The 18,714-nt window shown below is 44.0% G+C and overlaps 1 protein-coding gene across 2 annotated transcripts; it reads left to right on the plus strand.

Moving 5' to 3' along the window:
- Nucleotides 1–3,270: 3,270 nt before the first annotated feature.
- MVB12A (multivesicular body subunit 12A) lies at nt 3,271–18,368 on the plus strand. Of its 2 annotated transcripts, XM_073641716.1 has the most exons (11): nt 3,280–3,419; nt 5,052–5,149; nt 6,901–7,002; nt 7,082–7,174; nt 7,558–7,660; nt 10,870–10,999; nt 11,797–11,928; nt 13,373–13,473; nt 13,559–13,620; nt 13,832–13,891; nt 15,474–18,368. In XM_073641716.1, exons 3-11 carry the CDS (start codon nt 6,925–6,927, stop codon nt 15,516–15,518), a joined length of 804 nt encoding a protein of 267 aa, XP_073497817.1. In that variant the 5' UTR covers nt 3,280–3,419; nt 5,052–5,149; nt 6,901–6,924; the 3' UTR covers nt 15,519–18,368. The 2 variants fall into 2 exon arrangements, with proteins under 2 accessions (XP_073497816.1, XP_073497817.1); XM_073641715.1 differs by lacking the exon at nt 5,052–5,149 and having other exon boundaries at nt 3,271–3,419.
- Nucleotides 18,369–18,714: the final 346 nt, after the last annotated feature.

An 18,714-nucleotide genomic window follows, 5' to 3' on the forward strand; every position in this document is an offset into this window, starting at 1 on the left:
GCAAAATATTGGGTTAAAAAACATTTTTGCAGGAAAAATGTGATTTACTACTATTTTCACGGCTCAATGTTATAAATTTCAGAGAAGCATCTGGGGGTTGAAGGTGCTCACCACACATTTAAATAAGTCCCCTGAGAGGTCTAGTTTCCAAAATAGTATCACTTGTGGGGCGTTCCACTGAATAAGCAAATCAGAAGCTCTCAAAACGCAACATGGCATCCGCTAATTTAGCCAGCAAATTTTACATTCAAAAAGTCAAATGGTGCTCCTTCCTATCCGAGCCCTGCTGTGCGCCCAAACAGTAGTTTTCCCCCACATATGGGGTATCTGTGCACAGCACAACAAATTGCATGGTGCAATTTCTTCTGTTACTCTTGTGAAAATGCAAAATTTGGGAGTTAAAAAACATTTTTGTGGGAAAATGTGATTTTTTATTTTCATGGCTCAACATTATAAACTTTTGTGAAGTACCTGAGGGTTCAAGGTGCTCACTACACATATATACAAGTTCCCTGAGGGGTCTAGTTTCCAGAATGGTGTCAATTGTGGGGGATTTCCACTGTTTATGCACATCAGAGGCTCTCCAAATGCAACATGGTGTCTGCTAATTATAGCAGCAAATTTTACATCCAAAAAGTCAAATGGCGCTTCTTCTCTTCCGAGCCCTACCGTGTGCCCAAACAGTGGTTTTCACCCACATATTGGGGATCAGCATACTAAGGAGAAATTGCACAACGCATTTTGGGGTCCATTTTCTCCTGTTACCTACGTGAAAGTAAAAAAAAACAGGTCTAAAGTAATTTTGTTGTGAAAAAGAGATAAATGTTTATTTTTTCCTTCCACATTCTTTTAATTCCTGTGAAGCACCTGAAGGGTTAATAAACTTCTTGAATGGGGCTTTGAGCACCTTGAGAAGTACAGCTTTAAGAATGGTGTCATTTTTTTTTTTTCTGTCATATACACCCCCTCAAAGTCACTTCAAATGAGGGGTTAAATTTACAGAAATGGTTTCGTAAATTTTGTTGGAAAAATGAGATATCGCTGGTCAACGTTTAATCCTTATAACTTCCTAACAAAAAATAATTATATTTCCAAAATTGTGCTGATGTAAAGTAGACATGTGGGAAATGTTATTTATTAACTATTTTGTGTGACATAACTCTCTGGTTTAAGGGCATGAAAATTCAAAGTTTGAAAATAGCAACATTTTCCAAACTTTCTCCAGATTTCAGTTTTTTTCACATATAAACGCAAGTTAAAGCGAACAAATTTCACCACTATCATGAAGTACAATATGTCACGAAAAAACAGTCTCAGAATAAGTGGGATCCGTTGAAGCGTTCCAGAGTAATTACCTCATAAAGTGACAGTGGTCAGATTTAAAAATTTAGACCTGATATTTAAAGGAGTTGTCCACTACTTTCACATTGATGGCTTATCAAAAGGATAGGGCATCAATGTACGATCAGCCGGGGTCCCGCATGCGGCACCCCGTCGATCAGCTGTTATCGGTGCCGGAGGCTGGAAGTCCTTACCTGCGGTGCCTGGCCGTCAATTTGTAGTGGCCGGCGCTTGTTACCGCACATCCGCCTCCCATTCAATTGAATGGGAGGCGAATGTGCAGTACCCTGCGGCGGCCACTACAAATTGACGGCCAAGCATCGCAGGTAAGGACTTCCGGCCGGCGTTCGGCATCCGCCGCTAACACCTGATCAGTGGGGGTGCCGCGTGCGGGACCCCGGCCGATGGTACATTGATGCCCTATCCTATGGATAGGGCATCATTGTGAAAGTTGTGGACAACTCCTTTAAGCTATTAAATGGCTTGGTCCTTAAAGCGCACCCTTCAGCGGGATTGTGCTCAGTAAACTACATACACTATCAGGTGGGCGCCATTACACTGATTAAAATGATACCTTGCTTGGTGAAATACGTTCTGTGGTTCTTGTGTAATCTTTCAATTTGGAGATGATATTGTCGTGCTTCGGGCGGCCTGTGGGGAGCGCTCTATCTGGTGCTCTGCTTACATGTTCAGCTATATATGTTTATGACAGCTCACTGTGCCTTCACTGACCTGCCTCCTATATTACATAATGCATCTAGTAGTGCTGGGCTAGGTAAAATAGATGGCAGGTTAGTGAACAATCAGTGAGCTGTCATAAGAGTATATAGATGAATATGTAAGCAGAGCACCAGATAGAGTGCCCCCCCACAGGCCACCCCAAAGCACAGTCATATCATTATCTCCAAACTGAAAGTAAAGTTTACACAGGACGGATTTCATCAACCAAGGTATCATTTTAAACAGTGTAATGTCGCCCACCTGACAGTGTATGTAGTTTACTGAGCACAATCCTGCTGACAGGCGCGCTTTAAGGGTTTAAAAACAAAACAATGGCAGAATTGGAGGGAGGGTAAGTTCTACCATTTGATAAGACTTGGTTTTCACCCGTTTTAGGCAATTATATGGTAAAATGAATGGACTACATCAAAACTACAGCTCTTCCCGCAAAAAACAAACAAGTGCTCATACACCTACGATAGAAAACTAAAAAAAAAAAAAAAGTTATAGTTCTTGGGAGAAAAAAAGCGCAAACATGAAAGTTGGCTGCATTGTTGGGGTCTGTGCACACAAGGGCTCTTTTAGGCAGATTTCGCTTTGTAAACCTCCTGAATAGGCGCTACCCTGACGCTGAACACATGCGTTTCTATGTGAGGAGTTGCTGGGCGCATGGTCAGTGTGTTTTTAACCGCTTCAGGTTACCAAAATGTGCCTAAAAAAAATAGCAAAAAATGACTCCCAAAAAATTTCAGGCAAAAAAAAAAAAAAAAAGTGCCAGCGTTTTCTAAACGTTTTCTTATAAAAGCTGCCGTGTGCGTACACCGTTAAAGGGTTAAGTATTAACCCCTTTCCCCCCATGGTGGATGGTGTTCAGGACAGCGCTCTGTGACTAAAAGTGGGCACTGAGGCTGACCCGGCTTGTGAGGGTACTCCGACTATAATTTGTGATCATCTCTTTCACAAACAGATTGGGTTGGGGGTATATTATTCCATGAGCCTGATAACAGAAAGCAATAAATGTATAGAAATAAATGGAGATATTAGCTGGAGAAGAAGATGCGCTCTCCTCATGTGTAACCGGCAGAGCAATGAAGCCAATCAACCGGCCGCAGCTCTGCCCAGAGCGGACTGAGCACCTCTTCCTGCTCAAAACATCAAAAGAAAAGGGGAAAAAACGATTGTCGCGCATGCGCTGAGGTAGCTCGCTTTTCCACGCAGGCGCAAGTCCGACTGCCTACGTCATATCACAGAGGTGTGCCGGGAAATGTAGTTTTTCTCAGTTAATCACTCTACCTGCTTTCTAGGTGACTCCCAACCAGGAAGTTCCCGGCGTCTGTGGACGGCTCTGGTGCTGGGAGGTGAGTGTCCTTGTTTTGGCCGGAGAGAGACCGGAAGGAAGTAAAAATACTAGTAAAACGACTTGTACATAACTTTATGGAGCTGAGAAGCTGCTGTGTGTCACTAATAGGAAGAATAGGACTGGATTGGATCAGTGGTTACTGAGGTTGGGAGACCAGTGCTGGGCCTAGTGGTGGGGGGAGGGGTCAGCGATACATTATGGCCGTCAGCGGCTGTTGGGTTGCTGGATTGACCGCAGCGCTTCTTGGGACGTTTTTGAGTGATTTTTCTTTTTTAAATTGAGCCGATGAGGCCGTTACTTATCAGCAGAGATTGTGGCATTTCAGATGAATTTTTACATTTTTGGGGTCATTTTCCCTGGTTGTTACAGTCATGAAGGTGATGATTGAATGATCTGTTGGCCGAATGCTCCCCTGTCCTTCCCACCTCCAACGAGGGGTTCCCCTGTTTCCCTTCTCAGACTGAGGGCTTCTCCTTCCCCCTCACCGAGGGATTCTTCGTCTCCTGTCCCCATCCCCCTCTCACCGAGGGATTCTCCTGTCCCCATCCCCCTCTCACCGAGGGATTCTCCTGTCCCCATCCCCCTCTCACCGAGGGATTCTCCTGTCCCCATCCCCCTCTCACCGAGGGATTCTCCTGTCCCCATCCCCCTCTCACCGAGGGATTCTCCTGTCCCCATCCCCCTCTCACCGAGGGATTCTCCTGTCCCCATCCCCCTCTCACCGAGGGATTCTCCTGTCCCCATCCCCCTCTCACCGAGGGATTCTCCTGTCCCCATCCCCCTCTCACCGAGGGATTCTCCTGTCCCCATCCCCCTCTCACCGAGGGATTCTCCTGTCCCCATCCCCCTCTCACCGAGGGATTCTCCTGTCCCCATCCCCCTCTCACCGAGGGATTCTCCTGTCCCCATCCCCCTCTCACCGAGGGATTCTCCTGTCCCCATCCCCCTCTCACCGAGGGATTCTCCTGTCCCCATCCCCCTCTCACCGAGGGATTCTCCTGTCCCCATCCCCCTCACCGAGGGATTCTCCTGTCCCGCCCCCCCTCACCGAGGGATTCTCCTGTCCCGCCCCCCCTCACCCAGGGATTCTCCTGTCCCCGTCCCCCCCTCTCACCCAGGGATTCTCCTGTCCCCGTCCCCCCCTCTCACCCAGGGATTCTCCTGTCCCCGTCCCCCCCTCTCACCAAGGGATTCTCCTGTCCCCGTCCCCCCCTCTCACCAAGGGATTCTCCTGTCCCCGTCCCCCCCTCTCACCAAGGGATTCTCTTGTCCCCGCCCCCCCACTCTCACCCAGGGATTCTCCTGTCCCCCCCACCCCCTCACCAAGGGTTTCTCAGTTTCTCCTGCCCCCCCCCCCCTCAACTAGGGATTCTCCTGTCTCCCACACCTCTCCTGTCCCGTCCCCTCCTCCCTCACTGAGGGATTCTCCTGTCCCGTCGCCCCCCCCTCCCCTCACCGAGGGATTCTCCTGTCGTCCCCACCCCTCACCAAGGGATTCCCCTATCCACCTACCCCCCCCCACCCTTAATGGAGACCCTTAAGTGAGACCCTTAAGTATTCCATATTAATGACAGATTCTTTGGTTTCGCAATGCGCTGTTTATAACGCTCTGGTCCATTTCACTGCTCAGCTATTCTGTTCCATCGGGAATGGCTGCTCGACTGTTCTCGAACTACCGTGATCCAAGGGAGCTCTGACCCCGGGCTTTTACCCTCCCAGGACTCAAAGGTCAGTAAAGACCAAGGCACCTAAGTTGTTTATAAGGAGTAGGAGGATCTTTGTCAACCCATCACTAGGCTCATAACTCGATGGGGTGCTGATGGTTTCCCATGGCAGCCAGGGCTTCAATCATGGCCCTCCAGGTCTAACATTGATATCAGCCTATTAAAGGGGGTTTCCACTACTATGATACTAGGGGCCTATTCTTAGGATAGGTCCACAATGTCCAATCAGTAGGGGTCCGACACTCCCACCGATCAGATATGACGAGGTGGCTAGAGGATGTCCACTACTTTATCATTGATGGCTTATCCTTAATATATGTCATCAATGTCTGATCGGTGGGGTGTAACACCCGGTGCCCCTGCCGGTCAGCTGTTCCTGGTGTTGGTGGCGGCCAGAACTGTTCAGTTATGGAGCTGTACATCACAACTCCGTCTGATCTATAGTGGCCGTGGCAGGGTATCTGCCCCCTACTCAAATCAATAGGGGGCAGATGTGCAGGGCTGTGGAGTCAGTAAGCCAACCCTCTGACTCTTCAATTTCCATGGCACAGACTCCAACTCCCTCATACACGGCTCATGTGCAAGTGATAAATTTACTGTAGCACAGAATAATCTCCGATAAAAGTCTAGACCCTTAGATCAGGAATAGGACAGACATTTATAGGACATTTCATAACTTTCCCAAATTCTTATGAAAAAATATTCCCCCACAAACTGCATTGAACTACTGTTCCCAATTTATTATATATTTTAGGAGTCGGTCTGTTTTATACCGACTCCACCAAAATGGGCTCCGACTCCACAACCCTACCCGGCTGTGGCCACTATTCTGTAAATGGAGCAGCGCTGTGCAGCTCCTTAAGTGAGCAGTTCATGCTGACACCGACAGCGGGAACAGCTGAAAGGCAGGGGCGTCGAGTGTCGCACCCCCACTGATCAGACATTGATGGTTTATCCTTACCATAGGTCATCAATGTTAACGTAGTGGACAACCTCTTTAATAAAGCAATCTTGATTTCAAGGATCGTGGGAGTTGAATGTTTCTTCCTAGTGGTGGTTCCTGGGTATTGCAGGTCCCTATTTAAAAGAATAGGAGCTGATCTGCAGTCGTTACTTATGTGTCCTGGTGTATGATGACACTCAACCTAGTGTCCTCCAGTGTTCTTGCTGGTCCTTTTTAGCCCAAGCTCTAACATAGGGTTAGTCATTGGTGAATGGCACCGTTGGTTAAACCCTTCAGTTGTGGGTTTTTCGTAGGAGCAGGGTCGCATTCCATATTTTTGTTTTCTGGCAGCTGTGGAGGAGATGAGCCCTTGTCTTTGGTGCCTCCTAAAGTAGATGAACTCTACAGCCAGGGAGACCTTCCTGTCCAGCTCTGGTCTCCGATAAGCCTGTTGATTCTTCAGGGCGAGGAGAGCTTTGAGAATCTCTACCAATACCATTCACTGACCTCCTGTTATCACCCTATACCTGGGCCTGACCTATCCGTCGTAGTCTCAGGTCAGAGAATCGGGGTTCAGGGAGCACCCCTTCTAAATCCCGATGCTCGGTTTGGGGACTTCAGCTGCCTTTTCTTAACCTGGAGAAGCTGTTGGTGACATGTCCATCTTTGGAGCTTCTCAAACTTGTCCATATATGAGGTGTCCCCTAGAACAGAGCAACTGAGCTTTGCACTATACTAGTTGACTTATCATGGTTGAATGTATACGATGTACAATAGGCCCCTGAAACTTTATTTTTTTAATTCCGTTTTAGGGATTTTATCAAAGAACCAAAAATATGGAGGAAAATTCCAAACCTCTGACCAGTTTAGCATGGACTTCTGGGCAGTCAACGTGCCCCAAAGGCCACTTCATAGTAAGTCATTCATATTGGTTGGTCTTAATGTTGTATAATCTGAAGTTACCATTTTGTATTTTTGTCTTTTTTTTTGTAGATCACATCCACCATCGAAGGGACCTCGGCTAGCTTTCTGAAGGGCTTTGCTCAGAAGTTTGCTCTTTACCTATGTTACAGCATGACCCCAGAGGTAAGCGATGTCCGTACTGTAGAAATATACATGGTAACATGTCAGTGCTTGCGTGGTCGGCAGGTAATGGGAGGACATCACGGCAGCTAGACAATCCCAGGTGACTTAAATATATTCACCGTGAGTCATCCCCCATATAAGACGTAGTCATGATTCACTTCGCATCTTCTTGTAAATCAGCTGCTCCTTATGTCATGGGAGCCGCTTCTCTCTATGTACGTGCCATTATTAAAGGGGTGTCTGGTTTAGAAAACTTGGTTGACTCATGGTCTCCATCTATTATCTAGAGCAGAAGGGGACTACACTGCCCAGCTGGCATCCAGAGTTGGGGTCGGTGGCTCCTACAGTTGCCTCATTGTCTCCACTTTTCTTGTGTCTTCTAGCATCCACAGACTGTAGATCAAGTGATCACCGATGTCCTGCTGCTGGGAGAGAAGAGCGCGCTGCCGGTCGGGTTCGCTTATATTGGGGAATATGTGGAGCCTAGTAAGTGTATAACGCACCTCTGTGATTTCAGCCTAATGGTCCATTTACACTCGCCAACTCCCCAGCATTTAATACCCCCAGATCGACAGTTGTTTAACCCCTTCATGACCTTTCAATTTTCCGTTTTTTGCTCCTTTTTTTCCAAGAGCCATCACTTCTTTTTTTATTTTTCTCTCAATGTAGCCATACGAGAGCTTGTTTTTTTGCGGGACAAGTTGTACTTTTGAATGACACCATTGATTTTACCATATATTGAACTGGAAAACGGGGAAAAAAAATTCCAAGTGCCCATTTTGGGGTAGATACGATGTTTTGATTGTCTCTTGTGGCGGTCAAAAATAGGCAATTCTGTCTCTTTGATTTTTCTCCTCTCGTTACGCCGTTTATTGATCGGATTTATTTTATAGTCTGATAAATCGGACATTTCTGAATGCAACGATACCAAATATGTGTATTTTTTTATTTATTTTCAATGTGGCATAGGGGAGTGATATTTTTATATATATATATATATATATATATATATATATATATATATATATATATATATATATATATATATATATATATATATATATATATATATATATATATATATATATATATATACACACACTGCTCATATAACACATCCTAGATCTGAATGAATGAAATATTCTCATTGAATACTTTGTTCTGTACAAAGTTGAATGTGCTGACAACAAAATCACACACAAATCATCAATGGAAATCACATTTATTAACCAATGGAGGCCTGGATTTGGAGTCACCCCCAAAATTAAAGTGGATGCTCCTGATGAGGTTGCGGATGGTCTCCTGTGGGATCTCCTCCTAGACCTGGCGAGCACATGGAGGGCTGTGCAGCCCTCCAAAGAAATGCCACCCCACACCATTACTGACCCACTGCCAAACCGGTCATGCTGAAGGATGTTGCAGGCAGCAGATCGCTCTCCACGGCGTCTCCAGATTCTGTCACGTCTGTCACATGTGCTCAGTGTGAACCTGCTTTCATCTGTGAAGAGCACAGGGCGCCAGTGGCCTTTTCTTTGGAGGGCCGCACAGCCCTCCATGTGCTCACCAGGTCTAGGAAGAGATCCCACAGGAGACCATCAGGAGCATGCCCAGGCATTGTAGGGAGGTCATACAGGCATTTGGAGGCCACACACAATACTGAGCCTCATTTTGACTTGTTTTAAGAACATTACATCAAAGTTGGATCAGCCTGTAGTGTGTTTTTCCACTTTAATTTTGGGGGTGACTCCAAATCCAGGCCTCCATTGGTTAATAAATTTGATTTCCACACCTGTACTACACATAGCTAGGCTTCTGCCTTCTATTTTTATCAGAAATCATGATCTCTTATGAATGTCAGCCACGAGCCGGCATTCACAGGAGCTTCACAATAACAGGCACGGGGGTTCTTCTGCAGACCCCCGGCTGACATGACGACCCATCGGCGAACCGCGATCAGGTGACATGCGCCAATTGGCAGGATTTGTGACACTCTTCTGTCTGGCGTGTGTCCTGTTTAGACAAGATCATGTGCTTCCGAGAACAATGATCCTTTGTGCAAACCAAAAAATCATTTAATTCCACGTTTGAGCATTTTTTTCTTTTTGCTCATTTCTTGGGTGATCATGACCTCGTCAGTATAAACGACTATCTTGAAACAATCGATCTTGGGAGTGATTGTTCATGATGATCGTGCAGTGTAAATGGACCTTTAGTCTTCTCCATCCTCCCTGGAGCCTGTATGTGAAGTCTTAGCCAAGTCATATGGGTGAGTGATGTAGAACCGTATGACAATCACACATTGGTAAGTGTATCCATTGTATATCCTTCCTACAATAAAATATAAACCAGTGAATTAGGGTATAATTTACATAAGGTGCCAGACAAGAGAATAAGATCCTGCACTCCTTACGGTTTAGAATAGACAAATCTTTAATAGGGAAATACAGAAAAATAATGTTTCGGTCTATATTAGACCTTCATCAAACAGATGGCCACCTAGAAACCAACATTTGGATCTTGCTCTATGTGGAACTGGCATGCACGGATACCCCAGGGAGAAACTTCCATCTGATGAAGGTCTAATGTAGACCGAAACATTATTTTTCTAGAATGCAGCATTAAAGTTTTGTCACTTCTGGAACTTAAGGAGTGCTGAATCTTTTCTCTTGATCAATACAGGGTGGTCTCCTTCACATGCACCCACAGATACGGAGTTACGTGTACCCTTTACACCTTACATCAGATGCTAGTTAACCCACTGCCAGGCAGAAGACAGATAGCTCTAGTGCCACCTGTTGGAAGTAGTTACTCCATCATTGTTTGACCCTTTACCGAACCTTGCCATATAACTTCAGATATTTAACCAAACCAGAGTTTTCTCCAAAAGGAAAATGCAGCAGATGGATGTCTTTTTAAAAAAAAAAAAAAAAAGACTAGGTTGGCCTAAAGGGTATTCTCAAGTTATTAAATTACTTTAATTAGTTAGATTGAAAAAGCAAGTCAATTGTAAACTTGCTTATTTCCATTCTATCTAATGTCATTCTCCTGCAGTGAGAGCTTTTATCTTTCATAGTGTACAGCTAGTTTCTATGGAGCACGGCCACTACTGGCTTCGCCGATCTGACCATCAATGCGCAGTAGTTAATGTACATTTCCGGAGACAAGTTAACTCTTAACATCCCAGACAGCTCTCTCCAGCACACTGCTTTCTATACAGCAGTTAGCTGCTTATCTCCCTCTAAGCTCACGATGATCTTTCAAATCACCAGCTTCCACCATTGTTCGCTTTCAGAGCAGTTTTAATCACTGCTCTCACTGTCCTGAGCTGTGTGGTAGTTCAAACGCCCTGTTTGAACAGTGATTGTAGCGTAGACTATAGAACAAAATACTGATGGCTGAATGCGTTACAGCAGAACTTATGCTGAGCTTTATAATCCTTCTACTACTACTACAGCTCTGACATTTACCAGAATGTCACTCAAGGAGGAGGAATGTCTGCTCTGCCAGAAACCAGGAAGTGAGGAGACTTCAGAGCTCTGAGCTGCTCAGGAGACCACTTGAGAATACCCCTTTAATAACTTAAGTAATGTGTCAAGGTTTCTTAGAGTCAGTTGTTGACTTATATTGTAGCTATTTTAAGTAGGGGACACATGGCCAATGCAGTTTAATTTGACTAAAGCTCTCTGTCTGCACAGAGGTAACTGTGCCAAAGAAGAAGCGTCTGTGTGTTAAACTGAGTCCTGTGGCCACGGCGGACTCTGCTGTCTCTGACATTAAAGTAACGGTGAAGAGCAAGCAGCTCAGCCCGCCATATACTCGCATCGGGTAAGTACCGAAGTTTTTATGGTAATCTCACTAAATCCCGCCATGCTCTCACTACGTAAAATTTTTCCCTCAATAGCTCAGACCTTTTTAGGCCAGGAAGTAACCGCTGAGCATCTCCTCGGCAGCCATATTATTTATTTCAGAGTTAATTTTTTATTTATCAAGATTTACTCCACGCCCTCCTTCAACTATTCCTGGCAGCCAATTGGAGAAGGGAACATTCTCCTACCTGATTGGATCTGTCAGAAGAGTTTGATGAGGAATGTGTGGAATTAAAGGGCTTGTCTGGAACAGTTCACAGCACTAGTGTCCGCCCTAACTTGCAGAATTATACTGTGTCCGGCATTTGCTGTTCTGATTCCGCTCCACTCGGGAGATAGAAGACTTCGGCGCGTGACCATCCTCTTGATTATTCTCTTTCTGGTCACGTGCCAACACCTTTTTCATTTCTTTGATGTCACTGAGAGGTGGATCCTCCCGTCAAGCCCGGCCGCCTCTTCTGCGTATGCACCGACAATCTGGTGCCTGCTCAGATTTTTAACTACGGCGCTCTACCAACGTAAAGGAGCAGAAGCCGGAGCTCTTCTGTGGTTTTGGTCCAGCGCTCTGCGGAGAAATACATGCAAGACTGCTCTAATGGAGGCATGGGATAAATGCATGAAAAGAAAGAAGACTTGACATGTTCTTGGGTCTAGCAGAGATACATAATCTATGTGTGTGTACATTGTTACTTATAGTATTATTTTCACATTATCCTTGCGTCTCGCCTTACGGCTTTATTCTTCTTGTTCCCCTAGTGATATGAGTGGCCTGGCTCTATGGTGCAAGAAGGTTCCTGTTTCCATCCCAAAACCTACTCCTAAACCGCGCAACATCACATCCGGCGTCCGAGGACTTTCCTTAGATAATGGCATCCCAGAAAAGACTACGTAAGTACCTCCCACACACCGCCAGTCTAAAAATCAGGGATCAAGAAAAGATGGCATTAGCTTGACTAAGCCCCGTTACACCACCCCTTCTCCCCACTCTTGTGACATTCTGGAAATTAAGGTATTTTAACGTTAAAACTGGGCTGATTGCTATTTGCTGGTCAGTATAGAGGAACATTGTCATTGCATATTAAAAAAGTAGATCTGCAATAGTTACCCGCCATCTATATTGCCTTATACCACACATGACGACCATGAAGGTGCTGCCCCACTAAGCAACTGCTTCTACATCTCTACATGGCAGGCCCATTGACTTGCCAGCTACTAACCCCAACCATAGCAGCCAAACATTAAAGGGTTATTCCCAAAATCAAAAAGTATACCCTAAGGGACAACTTCCTGATTGCTAGGGGTCAGATCACTGGGACTCTAAGCAATCCTGAGATCAGGGCTTTGGATCCTGCAGTCCTGTTATGACTGGGAGCAGAGGTGCGCATGCTCAGCCTCCGTTCATCGTCAGTGGAATTACCGGTGGTAGCTTAGTAGGGTAATTCCTATATTTCCGTTCAGTCCGTAGACCATGAATTGAACAGAAGCAGAGCATGTGCACCTCTGTTCAATGTGGCTGCAGAGTCCAATTGCAAGGATCCTAAGCCCCAATGTTGGGATTGCGGTAGAGTTCTTCTCTTCCAAAAATCCAGAACCCTGATTTCAGGATTGCTTGGGGTCCAAGACTCCTAGAGTTCAGCAAGTTATATTCTAGAGGAATAACTTGTGAATTTGGGGAATAACCCTTTAATGGTTGATATTGGAAAGGGTTCGTCCAATTAAAAATAATAATACAATTTGGGGCTTTTATTCAACCACTTTGCATTTTTACTACAAATTTTGGGTGACCAAATGCTGCCCTGAAGTCCAAGCATCTCTTGGCGTTAGAAGGTTCCCTTGATGATAAACTGTTCACAAGTGTCCTCTTTCCTGGGACCCCCCCTAAGCAATCAGCTGTAATCTAAGGAGAAACCTGACCCTTTTTTTGTTCCTCAGAACGCCTCCACGGGGGAAATGAAGCACTACACAGCGTCTACCAAAATCAATATTCCGTCTGTGCCAGGGGGCTACACAGCAATTTTAGTAGTGATATAAGTCACACTTCCAAAAAAATCAATGCAGCGAAATGCAAGTGAATGTGGTCACATTGTGACCCCCTAGAGTCATGAGACATGAGACAAGCAAGTTGCAAAGCAAAATTCAAAAGACTATTTGCAACTTTCCTAATGGGATGTTTAAAATAGAGTTGTGTAAATTGGAAAAGTTGAAGAGTTTGTTTCCCTCGGGACAGTCATACATGGGCTACCAGTGGACCCTTTATGGCTCGGCACAGGGATATGCGCTGTATGATCGGGTCTCTACATCCCACTGACGTCTCCTCTGTCTCTTCTTGTAGCACAATCCACCTTCCGGCTCCAGTAGTTGCTCCTAAGCCCCAAGTCAGAACGCCGCAGTCTGAACACCCACTGTATGAGGCCAACGTCTACGGTGTGACCGGTAAGAACATAAGTCTGTGTGAAATCAATGGTGAAGTCTTTCCTCACACTTTCTCCAGTCGCCCATTTACCTTCTTGTGTTTCAGCCATTGATGGGATCCCGTTTACCATCCATCCAATGTTTGGAAGCAAAATCTCAGAACCTGCCGTAAGTATCCGGATTGTGTACCCCAGTTATTTCCCTCTGCTTGCTGCAATACTACAACTCCCGGCATGCTCCGACAGTCTGCAAACGGCCGAGATGTAGTTTTGCAGCGTCGGTAGAAGCCGTTGTCGTATGTGTCGTGTCCGGCGTCGGCTCATGTGTCCATTGTTTCTTTTTCCACTCATGTGTCCATTGTTTTCTTTTTCCTTTTCAGTTAAACTTTTCCAACTTCCAAGATCTGAGAATCAAAACTTTGGCTGAGATTGAAAATGAGGTAAATCGTAAATAATAAGTAATGGACGACGTCACGGCTGCAGCTTGTGGTCATTTTACTCATAACTAGTGGGACTTCGTAGTTACTGAATAGTGGCATCCTGATATAAAGGGATAACCACTTCAGCCCTATTGCCACACACAGACCCAGAAGGGGCCACCCATGACATGGAGTACCATTAACCCCTTCATGACCTTGCGATTTTTCCATTTTTGCGCTTTTGTTTTTTCCTCCCCTTCTTTCCAGAGACATAATTTTTTTTTAGTTTTCCGTCCATATAGCCGTAGGAGAGCTTGTTTTTTTGCGGTACGAGTTGTACTTTTGAATGACCCCATTGATTTTTACCTTATAGCGTACTGGATAATGGGGAGAAAAATTCCAAATGCAGTGAAATTTGCCAAAAAAAAAAAAAGAGTCTCCGTTTTTCAAGATCAGGGGCCGGGTGATGCCTGATTTTTTTTTTTTTTTTTTTTTGTGCCCTGAGCTGACGTTTTTATTGATATAATTTTGGGGTAGATAGGATCTTTTGATCGCATTTTATTGTAATGTTGCGGCTGCCAAAAAAAACGTATTTCTGTTTTGATTTTTCTCTTGTTTTGGTGTTTACCGATCAGATGAATCGTTTTTATATTTTGATCAGACATTTCTGAATGCAGCGATCCCAAGTGTGTATTTTTAAATTGTTTTATTTTCAATGGGTCATGAGGGAGGTGATTTTATTTTTATATATATTTTAAAACTTTTTTTTTTTTAGGTGTAGCAGAAATTACAATTTCCCACAGGAGATTCTCTATGACAGTCATGGGGCTCTTCGACAGACCCCCGACTGTCATGATAATCCATCAGCACCTTGCGATCACGTGACAGGGGCGACGATGGGCGGGATTTGCAACACGCTTTTGACCGCGCGTGTTAATTGCTTCTATCAGTGATTGACAGCGGCATTTAACTGGTCAACACCCGCGGGTGGATCTCTGCTCCATTCACGGCTGTTAAAGGCCATCAAGTGCGGGAAAGATTCAGGCTCACCGCCGGAGCCCGCATCAAGTGCAGGGACACTACTTTGACGTACCTATACGTCAAAGGTTGGGAAGGGGGTTAAAGCCATTTATTTTGAGGAGGCGGTCTGAGTTGAATAGGTTGTCTCGTCTTGTCTTCAGGAGCGCACCGCTCCTCAGCTTCTTGATGATTGACAGTTGACATTAGTGGCGTGGCTTAGCCATTGTCCCTAGCTGTGCTCTTTGTCATGCTACAAGCAGACGCAGAATCTATAGAAGGATCACTGAAGTTGGCCTGAACCAGCCATCCGGGAAGCTTCAAAGGATCGCTTCCGAGCTCTGTGGCAAAGAGCTTGTAAGTGCTGCGCTCCTTGCCTAGGAAACCTTGGCAACAAGCAGTAAACAATAGATTTAAATGTCCCTCCATTCTGGAGTACATGGAGGATTTTTACTAAGAGGGAAATTGCAACGTTGCTTGTTCATCCAAGCTTAAGGATGAGACCGCCCCTTTAAGGAATGACCATTGTTTGCCGTCTTATCACTGTGAATATTTCTTCTGATATTTTATTTTATTTTTTTTTCAGTACGACTATGGATTTGTGGTGGAGCGCTCGGCTTGTGCCAGATGACTTTGATTCAATTGATCAATCGATGGAAACCAAAACCAGAAATGTCACGTACCGAGTTTAGTAGGGAACATCGCTCTTCCCATTTGTGGGCGCCATGTATTACATAAATGATCGAGCCCCCAAGTGTAAAGAAGCCCTTAAAGTGATCACTTTCTATGCACATTCTCTTTCTATTAGGACCCCCAACAATCAGGTATAATCTACTAGTTTCGCTGCAGCGCCTCCACTGGAGAAATTAAGTATTACATTGAAATTAATGGGGTAACATGGGGACATGGCAGGGCCACCTCAGTGATGTTGTTTTGTAGCCACTCTCTTCTCAGGCTAATAAATATTGCCACCCTATATTAAAGGGGTTACAAAAAACAATAGGCCATAGGGGGCACCCCATCGGCTCTATGGTTTCATAGGCAAAGCATCTTACTTTCAGTAGCATCCGTGCCTGATAATACAGCAGGTCAGCCCCATGTAAGTGAATCTGGACTGAGCTGTGAAACCAGGAATGATCACTACTAAAAGTACGGAGGTCTCAGTAGATAATTTTCACGGCCCCTAAAAAATAATCTTAAAGGGGTATTCCCATCTCCAAGATCCTATCCCAATACGTAGTAGGCGTAATAATATTAGCAAATGCATCCAATTAGAAATGTAGTATAGTTCTTCTGATAAGCTATGTCACTTACCCCATGTGCAGGGCATTGCAGTAGCTCAGGTATCCATGGTTACTACTACTGATAACTAACTAACTGTCACTCTGATTGGTCGTAACTATTGATACCTAAGCTTACTGCAATGCCCTGCACATGGGGTAAACAACATGGCGAATCAGAAGAACTATACTATGTTTCTAATTGGTGGTATTTGCAAATATTATTATTAATACACGTACTACATATTGGGATAGGATCTCAGAGATGAGAATACCCATTTAAAGCCTGGTAAAGACGTCTATTTTTTTGTTGTATGTATTTGACAAAACTATTATGATACTTCTCTAGTGCACTTTTTTTTTCTTTTTTTTTTTTTTAAATCTTAACATCCAATTTTAAGGATCACAATCGCTCTATACGGCAAATGGTTCCCTGAGAAATAAGGAACGGCACACAGATGGCATCCATGGTGCTTTCCGTCCTTTTTTCACTGTTTATAAGGGAAGCTCGGGAGACCTCCTTCTCTCTTTTGTTGCTTTATATTCGTTGTCTGACTCTTTTTTTTTTTTTTGTTGTTGTTTTTTTTTTGCAAATGAGAATAGGTGACATGTGAAAGGTAAAAAAAAAAAAAAAAAAAAAAAAAAGGACACCAGGACCAAAAATGTATGGAAATCCAATCAAAAACACTGATAGAGAAAAAAAAGTTTGTTTTATTAAGAAGAGGGGGAAAAAAAAACCCAGGCTTCTTTTAGGAACTGTTCAGAAGTTTCTTAGTTTTAGGGTGACAGCCAATATTAAGTCTTGTGAGATCCGTCATGGTTGTCAGCGCATTCTCCGACACCAGAATTGTAATTGTTGTACAGTTATTCTTCCAAAGAGGAGCTGTAAGGCCGGGTATATATTGTTTCTACCCAGCTTTCCCAGAAATGGATATAACTGAAAAGTGGCCGATCAGAACCTTATAAAGAGTAATGGTCGTTTACATTTTTATGTCATGAATCCATAATATACATTTAAATTAGCAACTTTTTAATATATTTTGTCAGAGAAATCTGCTTCTTTCTCTTCCTGAACTGATCTTTCATTCTCAATTTAGGGGAAAAATCTGTATTCAGTGAAAACAGACTTTTCCATTACTGAGATGGCAGTTGGTGCTCATAAAGTTCTATGGAGAGGGGAGGAGCTAGAGGCAGACACAGACATTTCGCTGCTAGTTCCATAGAACTTTGAGCCCCAACTGTCATCTTCTATCTCAGTAATGGGAGAATCTGTCTTCACTGAATTTACCCCTAAATTGAGAGTGAAAGATCTGCTCAGGAGGAGAAAGAAGTGGATTTCTAATATAAGATATATATTACAAAGTTTCTTATATTTGCATGTATTTATGGAGAAAAAAAAAAAAAATTAAAGCGACAGACACTCTTTAAGAAGGACACACGGCTGGTGTTTTATGATTGACCTCTATGAAGTATGAAGCAGCTGATGTTTTTGGGGTCTGATTATGGATCGGTGTTTGTGGGCAGCAGAAAAGGCGCTAGATATGTATTAAGTCGTGTGACAAGGCTTGTTAGAGAGTCGATATTGACTTTTAGGATCGCTATTTAAGATAGGTGGCACTAGAGTTCTAGTCCTCTTCCTCTCGGAAGAGACAAATTGCATACATCAGCGTGACAAAGGGTTAAATGCTTACATCCTGTCTGTCTGTAGCCACCACTTGGGGGGGGAGGTCAAAATTTAGATGCAATGAGTTCATTGAGCTCGATAATAATTATGCAGTTAGCTCCCCCTAATGGTGGTTACAGACAGAATAAGTTAAAGGATCTTTGTCTTCAATAGCTGAGAAGGGAATAACTACTTCTAGGTCAATGATCAACTGACTTTTCATCACTATAGACAACATATAAAGGAGCAGCAGCAGGGGGTGCACAAGACCGGCTACATGGGGGGGAGCAGTTGCCTGTATGAGATGAGCATATTGCACCATATTAGCCCGTAAGCAGAAATGTTAAAATGTTCTAAACCCCTTGTCTCCTGTCATTCTCTCCATGTACGTACACAAGATCTTTACACCATTCCTTCTCATTTTGTCTCTTGTTCCCAGAACTTAACATTAAGTTTCTTTCATATATTTATTGTCTATTTCTTTCAGTTATTTCTGTGCCACGTCCAAATACTGTGGACAATAAATCTTGTATCTGGATCCCGTCTTGTTATATTACTTCTCTTATGAATATGCCTTTTCATAAATCGGTGCTACATGTAAGATATGTATTTTTTTTTTTTTAGAAAAGTGACATATTCTTATAGACTGTGAGCCCTCGCGGGCAGGGTCCTCGCTCCTCCTGTACCAGTCGCTGACCCGTTTTGTTCAAGATTATTGTAATTGTTTTTGCTCTGTATACCCCTTTTTCACATGTAAAGCACCATGGAATAAATGGCACTATAATAATAATATTCTTCACATTTGTAAATATTCACAAGCTTTAGTCCCAGAAATCTCCTTTCAGATTAAAGGTGTAAACATTAACTGGGGGGAGGAGGGATAT

Source organism: Phyllobates terribilis, unplaced genomic scaffold (genome assembly GCF_046119375.1).
Source record: "Phyllobates terribilis strain yellow unplaced genomic scaffold, ASM4611937v1 Scaffold_7__3_contigs__length_470593459, whole genome shotgun sequence".
Classification (NCBI taxonomy): domain Eukaryota; kingdom Metazoa; phylum Chordata; class Amphibia; order Anura; family Dendrobatidae; genus Phyllobates; species Phyllobates terribilis.

Coding starts and splice junctions, on each gene's coding strand:
- MVB12A (XM_073641715.1), top strand. CDS start 6,925: ATGGAGGAAAATTCCAAACCTCTGACCAGTTTAGCATGGACTTCTGGG. Junction 7,003..7,081: donor GCCCCAAAGGCCACTTCATA/GTAAGTCATTCA, acceptor TTTTTTTTGTAG/ATCACATCCACCATCGAAGG. Junction 13,621..13,831: donor GCAAAATCTCAGAACCTGCC/GTAAGTATCCGG, acceptor TTTCCTTTTCAG/TTAAACTTTTCCAACTTCCA.